This window comes from Brachionichthys hirsutus, chromosome 24 (genome assembly GCF_040956055.1).
Source record: "Brachionichthys hirsutus isolate HB-005 chromosome 24, CSIRO-AGI_Bhir_v1, whole genome shotgun sequence".
Classification (NCBI taxonomy): Eukaryota; Metazoa; Chordata; class Actinopteri; order Lophiiformes; family Brachionichthyidae; genus Brachionichthys; species Brachionichthys hirsutus.
Window position 1 is genome coordinate 2,489,712 of NC_090920.1, and position 18,584 is coordinate 2,508,295.

At 48.1% G+C, this 18,584-nt stretch overlaps 1 protein-coding gene across 1 annotated transcript in view; it reads left to right on the plus strand.

Moving 5' to 3' along the window:
* The first annotated feature begins 5,098 nt into the window (after nucleotides 1-5,098).
* Nucleotides 5,099-18,584, plus strand: part of LOC137912103 (aryl hydrocarbon receptor-like) — a 22,449-nt gene continuing 8,963 nt past the window's right edge. The window contains exons 1-2 of the mRNA XM_068756460.1: nucleotides 5,099-5,157; nucleotides 9,241-9,428. Coding sequence (XP_068612561.1) covers nucleotides 5,099-5,157; nucleotides 9,241-9,428 — 247 coding nt within the window. The remainder of the gene's footprint in view (nucleotides 5,158-9,240; nucleotides 9,429-18,584) is intronic.

The window sequence follows — 18,584 nt, forward strand, 5'->3', positions numbered from 1 at the left end:
AAACCATATATCGACCAAGTACACAAAAATAGCAAACAATACATTATATAGTACTTGAAAATACAACTGTTATTTCTTATCAAACAAACAAAACAATTAGGAACATTTATATATTGGATCAATTACTAAATATTTAGTAAGCTAAGCTATATCTAATATGTTTCAATAGTTGAATACATTATAATCTATCTATCTATGTTATAATTAAGCAATACATCTTTTTGGTTGCCTTAAAAAAATAAATTTATTCAATTACATTTCTCAAAACATTGGTAAAATAAATGTGAACATTTCACCATTTGTGATATTGAGCGGGCACTGAATGCAGTTTTAGTCCATGCATGAGGTAAAATTAAAAATGTTTATTTTGTCATTTCCAATTAACCCTACACAGGCCGGTCAGAGTCAACCAAAGGGCCATACAAAATGGCTCGACAAGAGATAGACCGGGTGTAAAGAATAAAAGTTTCTTACCAGACGGAAGCTAAGTCCATAAAACCATAACTGTGGCATCCGTTATATATATACCATTTCCGGATGCTTTGATGCTTTGATCTTTAAAACGTGAACAAAGCCACCAAGCGTTCAGGGTGGTGGTGGGGAATGGCTTTGATGTTCAGTCTTGAACTTGCCATGGGAACCACTATCTTTTTAGTGGTTGATTGGAACAATAAAATGCTTTAAGAAGGTTTACTGCATATTCAGATGTGTTTCGTTATACTTCTTTTTTGCCAGTGAGGCGAGGTAAAGGATGTCTAATGAAACCACTGATAAACAGCTGTCAATGCACATGATTTCTCTATAAACCAACCAGCCGAATCCTCATCCAATAAGCTAATAAAATCACTTTTCCATCACATCGGTTTGCCAGTGAGATCAGAGACGTTACAAATCTAGAGAAAAACCTTTTTGTCTATTATGCATCTCAAATAGCTCCTTAATGACTAAATAATCAACATATAGATCAATTCAGGGTAACTCCAACTGGCGTGAAGTTATTTAGTGTTCTCATCAGTCTCGGCTGAGAGACGGAAAGATCGTTTTTCCAAGAGTAGATTTTGTCTCGCTCTCCTTGTAAATCATGTGACTTCAGTAGATCCCAGTGGATCTCCTCTCCTCTAGATCTTAAGATAGAATGAATGTGCGCTGTAAGAAATGAGTGGCTTTTATTGGCTGGGAATTTATGGATGGAGAAGATGTCGTCTCTAATCTATGTTTGAACAAGAAAATGTACCGAGCAGCAACTTCTGTGTGCTGAGGATATACTTAAGTTTGCAAATAAGACACAGTTAATTTTACAAGAATTCCCCTGAAGTCCCAAAATAATCTATTTGTCCTCCCTCTAACAGTCCAGAGCCTCTGAGATCTGAAATGTGGAATGAAAGTTATAGAGATGTACAACGGAGTCAAGGCTGAGTACCGAATACTACTGAAGAGCGTCCCTTTGATCGGTTCTGGTGTTTTCTCACATGATTAAACTGTATTCTCTGCAATGCATCTAAAGTTTGCTTCTTTTTTTTGGTTCATTCTCGTATATTGAAAATGCTGTTGTAAAGCTTTAAAAGCACTTGAGACGATTATGTTTGCAGCATCAACACGGTCTGTCTGCACTCTCCGCGTGGCGTCGGCCTCAGTAGGACCCGCACGGTTACGGGGTCAAGTCCGATATCTACAGTTTAGGGATAGCGGCCTGTGAGCTGGTGAGTGGCAGGGTGCCTTTCCAGGACATGCCCCCCCCACTCAGGTAGTTACGACTTCATTGACTTGTTTAGACGCCGTTGTGCCCCTGAATGCATCCCTGCCCTGATCTCTGTGTTCAGATGCCGCGGCTCCCACCGCTGCCTCCTGGACGTGGCGCCCTTTCCTCTCGGCCAACTGGGCGGCCTGAAGGTGTCGCTGTCCGGGGTGGACTCCGGCATCGGGGAGAGCGTGGCCACGGGAAGCCTGGCGAGTTTCTTCATTTCCATCAAGAAGAGAATGATGAACAGGAACGCTGGAACCAGGATGAAGAGCTTTTATCGCTCACCTTCTTCCTAGACATTTTGCTATCCTAAAATGGCTCAGGTTAGAAGACAGGGTTAAACAACTCATAATGCAGCTCATCTTTTTACAATACCCCCCCCCCCCCCAAGGGTGGAACTGTTTGACTCCTGCCCTCAAAACATGCATCTCTTTGGCCTCCTTCAAAAAGGCCCTAAAAATTCACCTTCCAGGGGGGCAGAAACGGAGATAGTCATCACGACTCTCTCCGGAGAAACCAACCAATATGTTTTATTTATGTTAATTTCCGGTGGCCTGCCAAAGTAAAAGCATCACAATAAACGAATATTTTATTACATTTCACGATTAAAGTCCTTTAAATCAAAAGTGGAGACGATATCAGCCGTCTGAAGGTTTTGAAGCAAAAAAAAGCAGGAAATAAAACTTTGATCGGATTTCACTCTGAGTCGAGATGAAGTAAAAGTCTGTCCAGGCATAAAGGCTCGTACGTCGCCAACGAGACTGACGATGACGACGCCGATGAAGAGTCTGATGACGACACGCCACTAGAGAGCACGGCTCCTCTGAAGGTCAAGGAGGGCGAATGAAGGACAAACACCGGCTCACTGATCTCCGCACTGTGTCTCTTCTGGGTAACTGAATACGGCCTTCATCGTGTCCTCCTCTCCCTCAGTGTCCACGAGGACCTGAAGGCAACACGAGAGAGCGCTGAATATAAAGGATGTGAGTTTATCTGCTGATGCAGGAGGCATTTAAAAAAGAAGAAGGATTTAAACTTAGATTTAGATCTTAAAATTAAATTATTTTACAGTAATTGTGCTTCAAATAAACGAATAAATGCTTTTACTACGAATTAAAAATCATATTTCAGAGACAGAAATGAATCTAAAATGTAACCATGTTTATTAAAAGTTGATGTTCTTGGATTGAATATATTCTGTTCTTAATTTCTGAAGTAAAATGTGAACTTTTTCAATCCAGTTTGTGACGGTTTGTCTTGATGCAATACCGCCGTCGGCCGCCAGGCGGTGCTGTTGGACCAAGTATAAACCAATGCAACAGCAGAAAACTTCCTGCCAACAGTGAACCATCATTCAAATAGTAGAACTTTATCAGCAGGAAGAAAGGAGGGAAACCAAAGTAACTTGATCCGGGACTCATAATTTATGTTATTTATTTATTATTTATTCATTTATTTATGTTATTCATGTTCCTCATTAAACATCCTGGATCACAGAGTAATGTAAATGGAGACGAAAACTTCCACCTGTGAGAAGGTGCGGCGTCCCAATCTGAACTGATGATGTCATAGAGGAGGAGCAGGAAGTACTCCTGTGACGTCACAGCGAGCAGCTACTGCTGGACCTCACGGCGCTCCTTGTAGATTAATGAGGCCGGGGTCTGACAGCCCCCCCCCCCCAGGTGGGACACTGAAGGGAGGAAGAGGAGGAGGAGGCAGCTCCTCGGCGGTTGGAAACTTCATCTGTGACTCACGCATCCAATCAGTTCATAACAAACGCTGGCCAGGAGGAACGCGATGAAACGGTTCGGCGTTCCAAGAACCAAAATGCTCTGAGTGTCCCGGGAGAGCCGACTCATTTTCTATCATGTTTTCCAGAGGAGGGAGGTTTTGGCAGGAACATATTCCCACTGGATCCCTGGAATGTGGAACCATATCCGTGTCAAGCAGTGATTTATCCAGGCCGGAGCTGGACGGCCGCCTCACATCCTGCAGCCTCGTCCCGGCTCCGTCAGGAGACATTCTGCCCCTTGTTCTCTGGAGCAGGAGGGACACCCCAACCTCTGCACCTCCGCCACAGGGGGCGATGAAGGGCGGCCCGTCTTCTGTCTCCTGGGACAGTTCGAGGGAACTAAACGCTGCGTTGTTGACCTTTGACCTTCCACCCTTCTGGTTGCCAGGTTACAACAAGCTAAAACAGGGTGCATTTAAATACCGGCTGCAGCTACACCGCCGTGGATTCGGTTCGGCCGTGTGTTGGCGTTAAAAACCAACGTGTTGCCATGGAAACATGGATGCCAGGAGGAGTTCCCCCTCGGGCCTGCTAGCCCAACCTGGAACTATTCCTATATGTGAAGGAGTCCCGAATGGGAAGTAGATTTTAATTACAGGAGAGAAAACACACTAAAACGACGATACTTAAGGTTGTTTATGTAGCTGAGCCCAATCAGCCGGGCCAAGAGGTGGAGCCGATGGGAGGCGGAGGCAGGAGACGATTTTGCTTTTTTTTTAATTAAGGAAAAGACTGCCAGATGAATTTCCACAAAGCTTGTTGGAAGGATAGGGTGACCAGGGGGGGCTCCGTTACCCCTCCCTGGTGGAAGTATGGATCCATAGTTCACGGTGGGAAAGCTGAACTCAGAAGAGCTCCAGGCCGCAGAGACAAATTCACAGGTTTTACTATTTCAACTGAAACATGACTCATGCGAGACATTTTCTCCAGATGTGATCACACAGTCTCTGGAAAATCTCTTGTATGCTAATTTATGATCTTGTACCCTAATTTATGATAAGGAAAAGTATCTTATCGTAGTTTGTGAGTGGATTTACTAACAGTAAAGTTATCAATTTATAACTTTTATAGTGTCTGCGCTGCAATATAACGCTGTGACATTGTTAAGGTCGTCCAGGTTTGATGCTCTTTCCGAGTCCCCGTCTGCACTGACAGACTTATTTGGCCTACATTTGGACCACCTTAAATATTTCTTGATCTGCCTTTATAGTGAGGCGCGCGAGCCTTCGCGCTCTGGGAGGTGAGCGCGCGGCAGCAGCCCTGTCAAATCACAACGGGGCTCGCGCTCATGCGGAACACTTACCGGAACTTACCGGGGACTTTTAGCGGGTATTAGTATCCGTGTGCTCGGTAAGCTGGCGTGGAACGACGTCGTGCTGTTTTGCTAATGTTTGGGCTAGCTACGTAACGGAAGTTTACGTAATTTATTTTTCTTATTTTTTTTTTTTAAACCGGGGCGCGCGCGGGGCCGACTCAACGGCGGACTAACTTTAAAGGGATCTGAGCGGGTCCCGCTCCCGTTAACGCGCACGTCCATCGCGGGATAAAGCCGCTCTGAATCCACCATGCTGGCGAACACGGCCCTCTACGCAGCCAAGAAACGGAAGAAGCCGGTCCAGAAAATGTAAGTTTACACCGTAAACACTCATAAACCCCCGGAATGTCCCCGTAACGCGCCCGCGCTGCGTCACGGTGTGAAGGGCAACATCACACCGGGCGTTCAACCCGGTTGTACTTGTTTTCTCCTTGTCCTAAACACAAACTTCTATTTCTAAACTATTTCCATCAAACGTCATGTTTTACTGCTCTTTGCGTGTTATTTCTATTTTTATTCATACATACTTGCAGGTGTTGGTTATTTTTAAAATGGTGTCATCTGTGCAAACGTATCCGGATTATTACATAACATCGCATAACATCGTTATAAGTAGATTATAAATGATTTGCCTTTTGCAATAAGTAGCTGCTGAACCCACAAGGACATGAAACCAAGTGTCCTGCTTGTGGTTCTGCGCTGCCGACCCGGAGAACCCACTCCGGAGGTACCGGTGGGCGATGAGGTCCAACAAATCAAGCCAGAACCATGGATGGAAGCAGACGTGCCCCCCCCCCCCGGAAGCTGAACAGGAAGCGGCCGCCTGAAGCCCACTGAAGCCCATAAATCTTTTATTGTGTGAGAAACGGCGACGGTGCGTGTTCTCCACACACCCTCCTCGTGTGTGTGTGTGTGTGTGTGTGTGTGTGCGTGCGTGTGTGTGTGTGTGCGTGCGTGTGTGTGTGTGTGTGCGTGCGTGTGTGTGTGTGTGTGTGTGTGTGTGTGTGTGTGTGTGCGTGTGTGTGCGTGTGTGTGTGTGTGTGTGTGCGTGTGTGTGTGTGTGCGTGCGTGTGTGTGTGTGTGTGTTCGATCAGTCGTTTGACCTTGCCTGAAGACCGATGAACGATGAAGACGTTTCTGTTTGGCGTGAACGGACATGCAGGTCGTCTTCATCTCAGCCGGGAGGCCCCCTCGGATCGGAAGATGCTTTCGGGTTGAACTGCATGCTGAACGGTTCTGGAGAAGGTCTCCGGTATTCAGCACACAGAGACCCTGCCGCGGCCCGGTACCGGTCCGTGAGGCGTTTGTTACCGGGCCGCACAGAAAGAATAACTCATTTATAACGTTTCCGTTGTATCGGTTATTAGTTTTATTTTGAAAAACGACCGGATTTTCTCCAACGTAACATTCGAGCTGTGAATTACTAAAAACAGACGTGAACTAGCGAAAGTTAATAAAAACAAACAAACAAACAAAAGTCGATCTCAGGAGGAAAACAAACGGACAAACCAGGAGTCAGACTTCAGACTCGGGTTTGTGTGCAGCTGCCTTGCTTCGTTAACGAGGCAGCGAAGGGTTCAAAACTGCTTCGGCACAGAGAGACCAAGAACCCTGAAGTAAAAGACAAGAATGTGGAATTTATGAAAGAAAAAACGTGAACATGAAGTACAGAAGTACTTATTGACACCACAACTAATGTTGAGTAGATACTGGTGTAATACTTCTTTAATAGTTACTGCAAGTGCGTAATATAAACTTTATTGGTAAGATTATATTCCTCCTTTTTTTATTTAATTACCCCCCCTCGGTCCGTGGCAGGAAAAAGGTTGGGGACCGCTGCTCTAAGGAACCCGTTCGGATCCTACGAGCTGCTCTAGAACCCGTTCGGATCCTACGAGCTGCTCTGAGGAACCCGTTCGGATCCCACGAGCTGCTCTAAGGAACCCGTTCCTACGAGCTGCTCTAGAACCCATTCGGATCCTACGAGCAGCTCTAAGGAACCCGTTCGGATCCTACGAGCAGCTCTAAAGAACCCGTTCGGATCCTACGAGCAGCTCTAAGGAACCCGTTCGGATCCCACGAGCTGCTCTGAGGAACCCGTTCGGATCCTTACGAGCTGGTCTAGAACCCGTTCGGATCCCACGAGCTGCTCTGGAACCCGTTCGGATCCCACGAGCTGCTCTGGAACCCGTTCGGATCCCACGAGCTGCTCTAAGGAACCAGTTCGGATCCTACGAGCTGCTCTAAAGAACCCGTTCGGATCCTACGAGCTGCTCTAGAACCCATTCGGATCCCACGAGCAGCTCTAAGGAACCCGTTTGGATCCTACGAGCTGCTCTAGAACCCGTTCGGATCCCACGAGCTGCTCTAAGCCTCAGGCGGGAGTGTAACTCCTCCACACAGAACCGCAGACCCATGCTGAGAGCTACGCAGAACCCTGCCAGATCCGTGGTTTCAGTGTGTGTGTGGTACTACCTGCATTAATCATAGTCGGGACATGGAGAGCGGCGCTCTCACGCAATGTTTCCACAAGGGAGGAGGAAGGGAGGATGGAGGGAGGAAGGAGGGAAGGAAGGAGTAATCTGAGGCGCGCTCTGGTTTTTTTTCTCCTCCTCCGACTGCCACAACATACTTTCCTCCTGTCTTTCCCCCTGTCTCTCTCTCTCTCTCTCTCTCTCTCTCTCTCTCTGTTTTTTTTCTCTCCGTCCCTCCATCAATACAAATTAACACACCGCAGTTCGGTGTCACGCGAGCGCGCCGATAATCTGCCGCGTTCCCTCATTCCTGGTTTCCAGGAAAGGTCGGGAGTCGACGGCGGGTTCGCCTGCGTTCGTGGAGAACGCGTTGATCCTCGGATGAGTTTAGAGGCAGCGTTTCTGCCCCCCCGGGGGGGCAGTTTACGAACGAGTTCCTTTCAATTTAATTTGTGTCTGAAAGTGCTGGTTCTATTTGTCTATTGAAAATGTGAATGCAGAGTGCCTGAGTTCGCGCACCACTGCACCGCTGGGCCTGCTCTGTCGGGTCCATCCGCAGTTTTTCTAACACGACTCCTGTTTTGGGGTTTGTTACATTCTACATTTAGTTTTCTTGTTTTGCCTCAGTGAGGAGAAATTCAACGCAATTAAAAGGCAAGCCGTCTAATCCTTTTATTAGACTTTATTAGTGATTTTTATACTTTTAATTCAGATTGTGTTCTGAATAGAAGACAGTTTGAAAGTACAAATGTGTAAATATTTAGTTTTAAATGTGTTTAAAACACAAACCTGAGTGAATGTTTTGTAAGATTACATGCTTATTTGTTTGCTTTTCGCTGAACACAAATGTGAAGAATCAATCCAATGTTTTGGGAAGAAAGGGGAGGAGTCTCTGAAAAGTGGTTTCTCTGGGATTGGCTCGCCAGGCCTGGCGGGGTTGGATCTCTGCTCGTGTCTTTTCCTGCACGTACCGTATTGTAACGCCGGCAGCGAACCGATGCCGCCGTCGCGTTCGGTTCTTTTGTCCTGTCGAGGTATCCGCTGGCCGTCGGAGACAGAGAGGCTTTGTGTGAGCGCTGGGGAGTGTTTCTGTCAGCCCGCCGAAAACGCCGCGTCTCACACACACACACGCACACACACACACACACACACACAGCAGGGCTGCTGCGGTAGATGAAGCCAGCTCATTGTTCTTGCAGGGAGTTGTGCCGTCAGGAGTGCAGCGATGACTGATAACCATCTCGCCTCAGTTTCAAATATGTCCTTATTGGACGCAGATGTCTTATTGCAGGGAGGCAGGGAGGGGGGAGGGAGGGGGGGGGCAATGGATGCAAACGTATAACGGTTCAGGCGGCTCAAAATGCACACGACGACACACACGTCTGTCAGTGTTTGAGAAAGATGCCAGATCTGTTTTTCATAACTGGATAGGAGCTTATTGAAAACCGCGTGGTGGTGTAAAGGCGGGGGTTCGGCTGCTTCACACCTTTTCTGGGGGAAAAAGAAAGCGCCAGGGTCTGGTTTGAGTTACAAACGAGATGCTGCCGAGTTCAGGAGGAGATGCAGATCAGCCGGGATCAAAGGGATCAAAAGGATGTTCAAACTCAATACTTGGTGTCAAAATAATCGAAAAAAGAGGGGCCTTTTTGAATCACTTCAAATGTTTGACTCCTTAAAGTAGGTCAGCCGCTAACACAGCCCATAAACAAGTTCAGTGACATCAGACTGCAGGCCTGGTTCCCATGGCAACAGTGGATGGTGCAGGTAGCTTGCTGCTCTGGCTGTGTGGGAGCAACAAGCGTTTAGGAGCCTAAAAGCAAGCATCAACCCAGAATAGCAGGAAGTCTAACGTCACCGTCTGGAATTCTTGCGGCAGCCGTGTCGTTCTTGTGTTTTAATCCTCTTCCTGTACCCACAGCCCCAAGCCGGCCCCTCCCGATGGCATCAAATCCAACCCCTCCAAACGCCACAGAGACCGGCTCAACGGCGAGCTGGACAAGCTCACGAGCCTGCTGCCCTTCGCCGAGGAGGTCCGGAGTCGGCTAGACAAGCTGTCCGTGCTCCGCCTCAGCGTGGGCTACCTGAAGGTCAAAAGCTTCTTCAACGGTGAGCGTCCACCCACCCTGACCTCCACGCTGACGCCTGGGGTGTGACAGGATGTGATGTCACTGATACGACTTCGTTTATGTCCTCCTTTTACATTCTGTCACATGTCGATGAAAAGCGTCCATTTGGAGGTCTGATATTAAGAACCTGCGTTTTCATATTTAATTCAGTTTTCAGTCCAAGCTTAGGAATCACGGCTGATTATTTCAAATATTTTCCCACATTTGCAGCCAAGAAGAGAAAGAACGAAAGTGATAACTGCAGCGGCGGAAGGATTTGTTTTATCAGAGCAAAGACAAATCGGCATATATAATTAATTTGTTTATGTTTCTGTCAACATGAAGCAGGAGAACCTGAAGCTCGGGGAGGTTATTCCCGTATCCGCGGCGCTTCCTCACATTGTTCTGCCGCTCTGCTGAAAATAGCAGCAATTAGATCCAGACAGCTGGAGATGCGCCGCTCATGTTTACGGGACGCCAGCTGAGAGGCGATGTCAGTTTAGCGTGGCTTTACGCTATATTTAGTTGTCCTCATCTTTAAAAGGACATGTCAGTTTGGCCAAGCAGGATTGGCTGGTTCCGTTTGGGTTGAGTTTAGTGTGAACCAGAGGAGCTAGCAGCGGCCCCGGTTAGCTCGGCGCTACAAATTGCTCCTGTGATTCCTAGTCACGCGGTCCGGTGGTTGAGCTGTGCTGACCCGCATCAGGAACCAGCTGGTGCAGGTTCTAAGACGGGCATGGGCAAACTACGGCACGGGGGCCATATGCGGCCCCTTGGGCTTTTTAATCCGGCCCGCCGAGCTCGCCTCATTTTTCTCCTGGCTGTTAAAAACAAGAACGCTGTTAGCATGAAGACGCTTGTAGCCCGGCCAAAATGATTCTCGATCCTGTGTCTGTGGAAACATGAATTCACACACAAACTCTTTTCGACTATATTTGTTGATCACAATTGAGCATCTGATTGTTTAACAAATTTTTGTTGGCCTGTCACTGACAGAAGCAATAAAAAATAAAGGCGTAAGCCAGAGAGCGTCTGAAGGCCAGGCTCGAATACTGGAACGATAAAAAGCTCCATGGTTCATTTTATTGCTCCCAGAATAAGGCTTTGGAATCATTTTGCCTTTGATGTTTTGTAAAGCGAGCCAATCGATCATTGGCATTGACAAACAGCTCGACCGTTTCAACACGGTAAATTTTAAGCCTCATTAGTGTGTACTCGAGGAACCCTTCTGATCGGAGCGCGGAGAGAGTTTCAGTCTGCTTTCAAGCGGCTGCCAAAGAGGACGGCGCCCGGTGCGTGCGAGTCGTCGGCTATTTGGCGGCGCCGTTCGCTTCTCGTTGGCGGGACGAATGTTTTTGGAGGCCGCATCGTGAGTCTGGTTACTTTCACACTTACAGGACCTCTCGCGTGCTTTTATTTTGAGAGGGTGTCCCAGATGATTTGTCCGTTCCAGCGACTGATTGAGGAGCTCATCCTGAGGAAATGAATCAGCAGCGACTCGTAGCATCAGAAGTGTTCTCGTGTAAAAGCTTAAGGCGAATTCTCTCTGGTGTTTGATGCACACAAAAAAACCATCTTTATTAATCCGGCCTGTAAAAGCTTGTTATTATTCTAATGGGGGGACAGATGTTAGCCCAACAGCTGGCCTGATTAACTAACTCATCGTTACGTGATTGATCTGCAGACTGCGCGCCTTCAGTCGGTTCCTGAAATGCTTTCTAATAGGCCTTTAACTTTCTCTCTTGGTGTCTTTTTCTCTTCTAATTGTTCGTGAACATTATTTTAATAAGCGGCTCTTAAAGCATTAGACGGATCGTCATGAAGCAATCAAGCTGTCAAATGAAGCAGACGTAAAAATTTGAGGCGTTATTAAAAGTGGAGGATAAAAAGACGACAACAAAGGGCACAAATAATGATCAAATCACGGCACACCCAGTTAATGTGTGTGTGTGTGTGTGTGTGTGTGTGTGTGTGTTACTGGATGTAACGGCTGGTGGAAACGGTGAATTTTACAGATCACATTGATTAATAAACTGGGTGTATTTTTTAGATGTGGCTCGGTATTGCAGAGGTTTTTTTGTATTGCAGTATTATTGCAAAATGCCTGTTTTGACATGACACGCACAGAAAAATGAGGAACTAAATCACGTCTTCACTTTTATTAGTTATTGTTCCGTCAATTCTTCTAAACGGCGTGCATCGGATTGACACAGAAGTCTTTGTGAACGTATTCACGGGCTGAATCTCGTGTTATCTTGTTCTACTCGGTTCTGACGTAGCCAAACGCGTACGATGAGAACTGCTTCCTGTTTGTGGTTGCACGTCTGTGGTCCGGTGGAGCGATACGATCTCCGAGTTCAACAGGCTACAGTTTATTCTGATTGTTCCCAGACACAACACCGAGAGATCAATCAGCAAACCTGGAATCAGAACGGAATGGGCAGATTTTCCACACACAAATACAACATGTAGGCGAAGTCGACACTTCTAAGTCCTACGAGTGGAGCATATGATGGTCCTTCGTTAGCTGCCGGTGTAGCCGTCCCCCCGATGGCGGCGGCGCCTTCTCCATTAGGGTATTCTTCCCGAGGAATGTGAATGAACTCCAGGACCTCCACGGCTGAGAGAGCTCGCTGTGCCTCGGCTTCCTCGTGAGAACTCCGGCCGAGCGTCCGATCTGTGGTCGAGGCTTTTATGCAACAAGCAGGACCTCTTAATGGACGGGGGGTGCCAGCCAGTCTGCGCAATGCTGAGGAACCGCGTGCCACCAAATGATCAATGCAGGTTATTGGCAGCGCATCCAATATGTGATAAAAAGAAACATCAAGGGAAAACTAATCACAAAGCAGAGCTTTAAATTGTTCCGTTCCAAAATCCACGGTTAAACCAGCTACATGCCTGTCGGCGAACAAAGCCGACCCGAGAGTGTGAAGGCTCATGGGAAGGCCAGGCCGGCGTTTCAGCAGGATGTGATTGAGAGAGGAAGACTGTCTGTCTTCGTCTCTCCCACTGGGCTGGGCCGGACGGGGCGGGGGGGACGGGGCAGACGGGCCGATGGGAAACGCCCGGGGGTTCGGTCCCATAGCCAACGCTCACAACACCAGCATTGTTGGACAACGTGATGCTCTGAACCTCGGCGTCTCCGTCTGAGTCTTTCTGTCTCCTCTCTCGTTCGCATTCTTCTGTCATCACCTCATTGGTATAAATTGTAAATGCATACAAGCTGAAGTCAAACGGCGCTTAAAATGCTCTTCTGAAAGAAAAACGTTAAATTCAAAACCAGAAGCTGTGCTGTTCACAAGGAGTCAATGGGGAGACAAAAGCGTCTAAAAGTCTGCAAAAAGATATAAATCACCTCAAAACACGCGAGAGCAGAAAAAAGAGAGAGTAAATGCTATATATTTCATCATAACTAGTCTAAAATCAAAGTGCAGAAAGCAGAAGTGTTGCTTTCAGTCTGGAATCCAAATGTCCCTGGAGACAATGGCGCTTTGTTTCAGCTCGCTCCTTTTTGCGTTATCCTTTTCGTGGGCGGAGTTGTTGACTTATCTGACGGTGGGTGAAGTGAGCTTTAGCACACCTGAGCGGCGCTGGATAATGACAGGCGTGAAACCGAAGCACGGTGTGTTTCGCAAGAAGTACGATGCAACCGCTGCCTGCACATGCAGACGGAAGCGTCTCCGGGAAGCCCTTTCTTTAAAAAAAATCTGTCCACTGCTGAGATATTTGGCCACAGACTAGTCATTCCTGATAAGGGTCCTGTTTCTGGGACTCTGGAGCGATGGATCGGAGGTGGTGCGTTGGGTTTCTGAGCCGAGTCTCCTTCGTAGAGGAGGAGCAGAGGAGATCTCTGGCTGTGGACGGCTGTAATTTGTGGTCTTATAATAGCTCGCTGAACTCCCCCCCCCCCCCCCCCCCCTTCTGCTGGGCCCCAGCAAACACACACGAGCATGAATACGCACTCAGGCTTTTTGTTCCACGGTCAGTATTTCCTTGCCGTCTTCCTTTTCACGTGTTCGCCCTTCCCACTCGGCCTCCGCGCATTCTCCAGATGTGCTTCGAGTTTCAGCCTCTGGCAGATATTCCTAGCAGACTAAAGCTAAACGAGGACATTGAGCTTCTTCTGTTAGAACTGTGTGACCCCCCCCCCCCCCCCCCCCGAACCACAGCCGTTAATTGCTTCCCGAGACATCAGCAATAATATATCTATCCAAAAGGAAAAGTAAAAGCAATTTTAAAATCGCAATTTAATCTCCCTTTTTAAATATAAAAACGTTTGTCCCGAGGCGGCGCCAGAATATACTAAACCAATGTTACAAGTGGAGCTGGGAATATCTGGAATATTTGCAGCTGCTTTACAATGAGACTGGGAGTATATTTGGTACCAGAAAAGGCTATAAAAACATTTCAATGACTGTTGATTATTTTTTTCTTTATTTCCTCCAAAAGCAACAAAAAAACCACATTTCCAACAGATAACTTATTTAAACTCAGACATTGTGATGTTGAAACAGCTGCTTCTAAATTATAAGGGAAATAAATGTTCCCCTGGTTTACATGTTTGTGTGGAAAATGTTCAGTCTTATTGGTGATGAAGCGACTTGACGCGCTCAGGTTTGTTTTGTTTCCTTTTCTTTATCCATTTTTCAATGACGAGGAAGAAGAGGATTAATGAATGACAGAAAGGCAGAGAACTGGTTTGTATCCGTGCGCGACGATGTTTGTGTTGGCAGCAGAGACAAAGTCCAACAGACCTTTTAAACGCTGCAACAAACTGGTTCTGCCAACGCAGAGAAAATTAGACGAGAAGAGAAAGTAGAGAAGAAACGACTGATTTGACGTCTTTGTTTAGGAGAGTTGTTGTTGAGTCCAGGGATTACGTTCTGGAAGGGTCTTGGGAAGAGTCCCGGGAAGCCTTCGGTGAGTCCGGTGTGATAAGATCGGACCTGCAGACCCTCTGCATGGAGGATCACAGTCAAAACAGCAGACTGGCAGTCATGTAGAAACCTGCCCAGGCATCTGGGGAAGACCAGAGTGTGTGTGAGCGGGTTTTCTTTTTTCATTTTTCATTTACCGATGCTATTCTTCCCCTTGGAGCGCCTCAGGGGTCTGTCCTCTGCCTCCCTCTACTCAGTGACCTTCCTCTCTAGACATAACCAGCTGTTTTTGTGCATCCTTGCTGTACAGACGCTGGATGATGCTGGATGTGGAGTGACTTAGATGCTAATTCACTGGAATTCTGGGTAACGAAGTCCCCCACAGTGAGAGGTCAGGTTTATTAGTGTAGCTGGTTCTACAACGACTGCAAGCGAGGAGGAATTCTCTGACTGGGCGTCTCTTCAGATCGTATTCACCGTCCACATGTCGGACTCTTTTCATCGCTGCATCCCGCCCTTCTACCTGTGACGGCATCTGATTGGTGCTTGGCCTTCATGCCGCATTGTCATTTGAGTTCATCGTGCAGACAACAATCATAGAGCTGGAAAACGATGAAACGGCCCTGGTCTCTTTGATCCTCTTTTATCCTCCTGCTCGCCATCGGTGACTAACACCCGCTCAGTGTTTCACTTCCACACCTGTCAGGTTCACTTGTTGGTGAGCAACGGCTGCGGGGGGGGGGGCGGGGGGGGGGGGGGCTCTCTGCCACGTAGTAAAAATCTGCCCGGGTTCGGTGTGTTGGTGCTTGTTTTCTCCGGGTGAGACTCTTCTCGAGCCTCGGCCATGTCTCGGCGTCTCACTCGGCCGTCCTCTCGCACATCCTAGCAACAAAGACAGCGTGACCAGAAAACGTGTAGCAGGAAGGAAGTTACTGTTAACAAGCGAAGCACGAGGTGTCACAACAACGCACCTGCCAGTCAAGGTAGAGAAAACGCGCTCCAGATTTCTGCGTCTCAGTTACGTACACCCCTGTAAGATTATAACGGCAGTTTTACACACGGAGGCGCTTGGGCTTAACAACCAACTTTAAAATGTTTGACGTGCAGCTTAAGGTGGATTCTAAAGGTCGCTGCAGCTTTTCTTTCCATATATCAGAGCGTTAATCTGCAGCCGGAGACGCTTTTAAAGGAGACGATAACGTTCAAACCACAGAGCAACCTTCACCTGAAGCCTCAGCAAACCGAAACCCACAAGTCCTCCCCGTTAGACAGCAAAGATTCATGTTCGGACATTCAGCACTCGGGCATCAAGAGCAAATCGAAACCATCAGCATGACAAAGTCGAGCCGGGTTCGTGCAGAGCTGAATGAAAGGGAATGGAGCCGTGCTTTGCCCGGAGAGCTCCGTGCGCTCCTCAGCGCGTCAGAAACCTGTAAAACACGTTGTCTCGGCTCTCCTCTGTGTGTAACAGGAAGTAACGTTTGTCAGAGGAAGTCAGGGCGGGAGGAAGCGCCCGGGGCGAAGTGCTGGTGGAGGAGAAGGTGTCTGGGACAAATGAAGCTCAGCAGGGCAGGGATAAGCCGTGAGGCAGACGCTGTTGTTTTTAAAAAGTCCAGGAAGTGGTGCGAGCCTAGCCGCGGTAGGCACCGCCCGCTCCAAACGTCAGGCTGTAGGAAGCCAAATCAAAGGATTGGTCAGCGCTGGGCGGAGATCATAGGAACCCGGGCTGAATGTCCCTCTAAGTAGTGAGAAAAGCGATCCGGAGTTCTGCAGAGAAGTCAGAACCTGAGGTGTGAAAGACGTAGATATTCTGGTTTCCTCCAAATTATTAACACGAGGGGACGATATCATCAGTCCTCTTCTCAGAAAATCGGCGTCGCACAGACAAATGCCAGATGTCGAGATAGCGAGACAGCTGTTTACATCGTCACCTCATGACTAAACTAGTGACTAACTCAACCGCAGGATGAACTACGTACCGCCAAGTTATTCAGAGCAGCGCGTGCGACGACTGTGGAAAGGGAATGCGTTCTGAGGAACAAGCTCAAACTTGTAGTTTGCCTTTTTTTTTCTGCTTAAAATATAACTCCCTTCAGCGTCATGGCGACCTGGCGTGTTCCAGGTGTTTTTGACGCCTCGATCACCGGGTTCGACTAGCGTACATTCACGATACAAGGGGGGAGTTTGACAGATGCGTCTGTCTGGTTTTTCTTGCGTTAACAGAAACAAGGGGCGTGTTGTGGTGTCGGGACCCATCTCAATCTGCTGCCATGGCGACAGCTGTAAAACCATGTGTGGAAGGTATATGCTGCAGTCGTCGGCGTAGGAACGACTTTAAGATGCAGATACAGCTAAGACGGAAAAGAGCAAATCCAAGTTTAATAAATGAATTAGTTTACGGTGCATCTTCTCATTTTTAAACGATAACAGATCAAACCAGTGAGATGCATGGAAAGATTTATACACAATTCAGAAGACGGCTGCGGCTCCACATGAAATCGAACCGCGCCGTCTCGAGGGGAGTCGGGATGCAGTTACTGAGCTGTCGTGAGCTCATTTCCCGCCGGGGAACAAGCTGCTTCCTGACTTCCTGACTTCACTTCCTCTTTATCGACCCGAATCTGTCGGTCAAAGTTAGCGTTTCCTTTCGTTCGATAGCGCCGCGAGCTGCTGATGGACGTCCTCCGTGCTCCCAGCAGCTCCTGCCGGGCTGTCTGAGTGGTCCAGCGACGTCCCCCGATGACCCTGTGTGGGAAGCCTGGCTGTCCTCAGTGGACATGAAGACGTGTAATTGATACGTAGGAATTGATGCCTCGAGATGTTTAAAGCGTGCCATCTTTCTGTGTTCTAAAGCCAGCTAAATCTAAAACAAGAGCCTGTCGCCATGGCAGCGAGGGAGAGTTACGAAATCCAGAATTACAAATCTGACACTGTTGGGATTATTTATCTGTTAATCTGGGTTTAAAGCAGCCAATCAGAGCCTCCGACGGCATCTGGCAAGAAATGGAGCAACTCACACGACACCTGGAGTGTAGGTAACAAAACGTGTGTGTGTGTGTGTGTGTGTGTGTGTGTGTGTGTGTGTGTTATTAGTAAATAAATACTAATAAAGGGAATACGCGTCGGGTTCGACTGGCTGCTAGCTGTAGCTCGTGATCAAAGTTAAACCAATCAGTGACGTCCTCACTTCTCCTCCCTGGTGGATCATGAGCTCATGTCTGGTTCTGGAAGCAGCGCTCTGGGCCCGGACCGGGTCGTAAAGACCGCTGCTTCTCCTGTTTACATACTCCAGCCCTGCAGATGAAAGAGGAGCCGGCTCCCCCCCCCCCCCCCCCCCTCCAGCTGGTTCAGACATGCCGGTAAACTGGCCTTCCTCGCCGCGGGGCTCCGGTTGTGTAATCCACGCGCTGGAGAGGTCTGCGTTAACCCTTCCACGTCCTCCAGGAAACACGGCGCGTGCTGGGCGGAGCCAATCGGACGGCTGCTGTGTTCATTCAGACCCTCGTGGTCGAGCAGCTGCCTTAATGAGACGCCGAGACGTCTGCGATGAAGCCCGGGGGACACGGATGGACGTCGGAGGTCGGAGTCTGGAGCCAATTGGGATTCCGAGACGCTCCCGAGGACAACCAGCGGGCTCGCGTTAGAGGAAGAACAGCACCTCTCGGCTGGAAGGAGGAAGCGCTTGAATTCGTGAACGAATTGGACCAAAGTAACTTTAATCAGCGATATTACACGTTAGCGCCCTCGTCAAAGCGAGCTAATCTTACTGAGCATCATGTAGCAGCAGATGCCGGCGCGCCGCACGCTCTGCGCTCCTCCCTCGGCGTATAAATAAACCACGGTGGCCGCCCCCGCCATGCTGGATGGGGAGGCGACAGATTCCTGCGCGCTTATATGAACGGATCCGGTGTCTCTTCAGACATGTTTGGCACATATGCGCAAACGCTCACGTAAACAAATGACTTTGTGACGGATTCACGGCCAACAATTAAGCAGTTAGTTTTGAATTACGAGATCTTTGAAGTTTGAAGCTAGCAGAGTTTATACCAAAACACGAAAGGGGCCTAATTTAGAGGCGAGAGCGGGGGTCCCCAAACTACGGCCCGCGGCCCCCTGAACAATACCAGACAAAAAAAAAGTTTATTTAAAAGGGTTATTTAGTTCTTATTCATTTTATTAATAGTGTTATTCACACTTTTCCTGTGACCCCGGCCCTCCATCAGAGAAGGGAGAAGTTATGTGGCCCTCACAGGAAAAGGTTTGGGGACCCCTGATCAAGA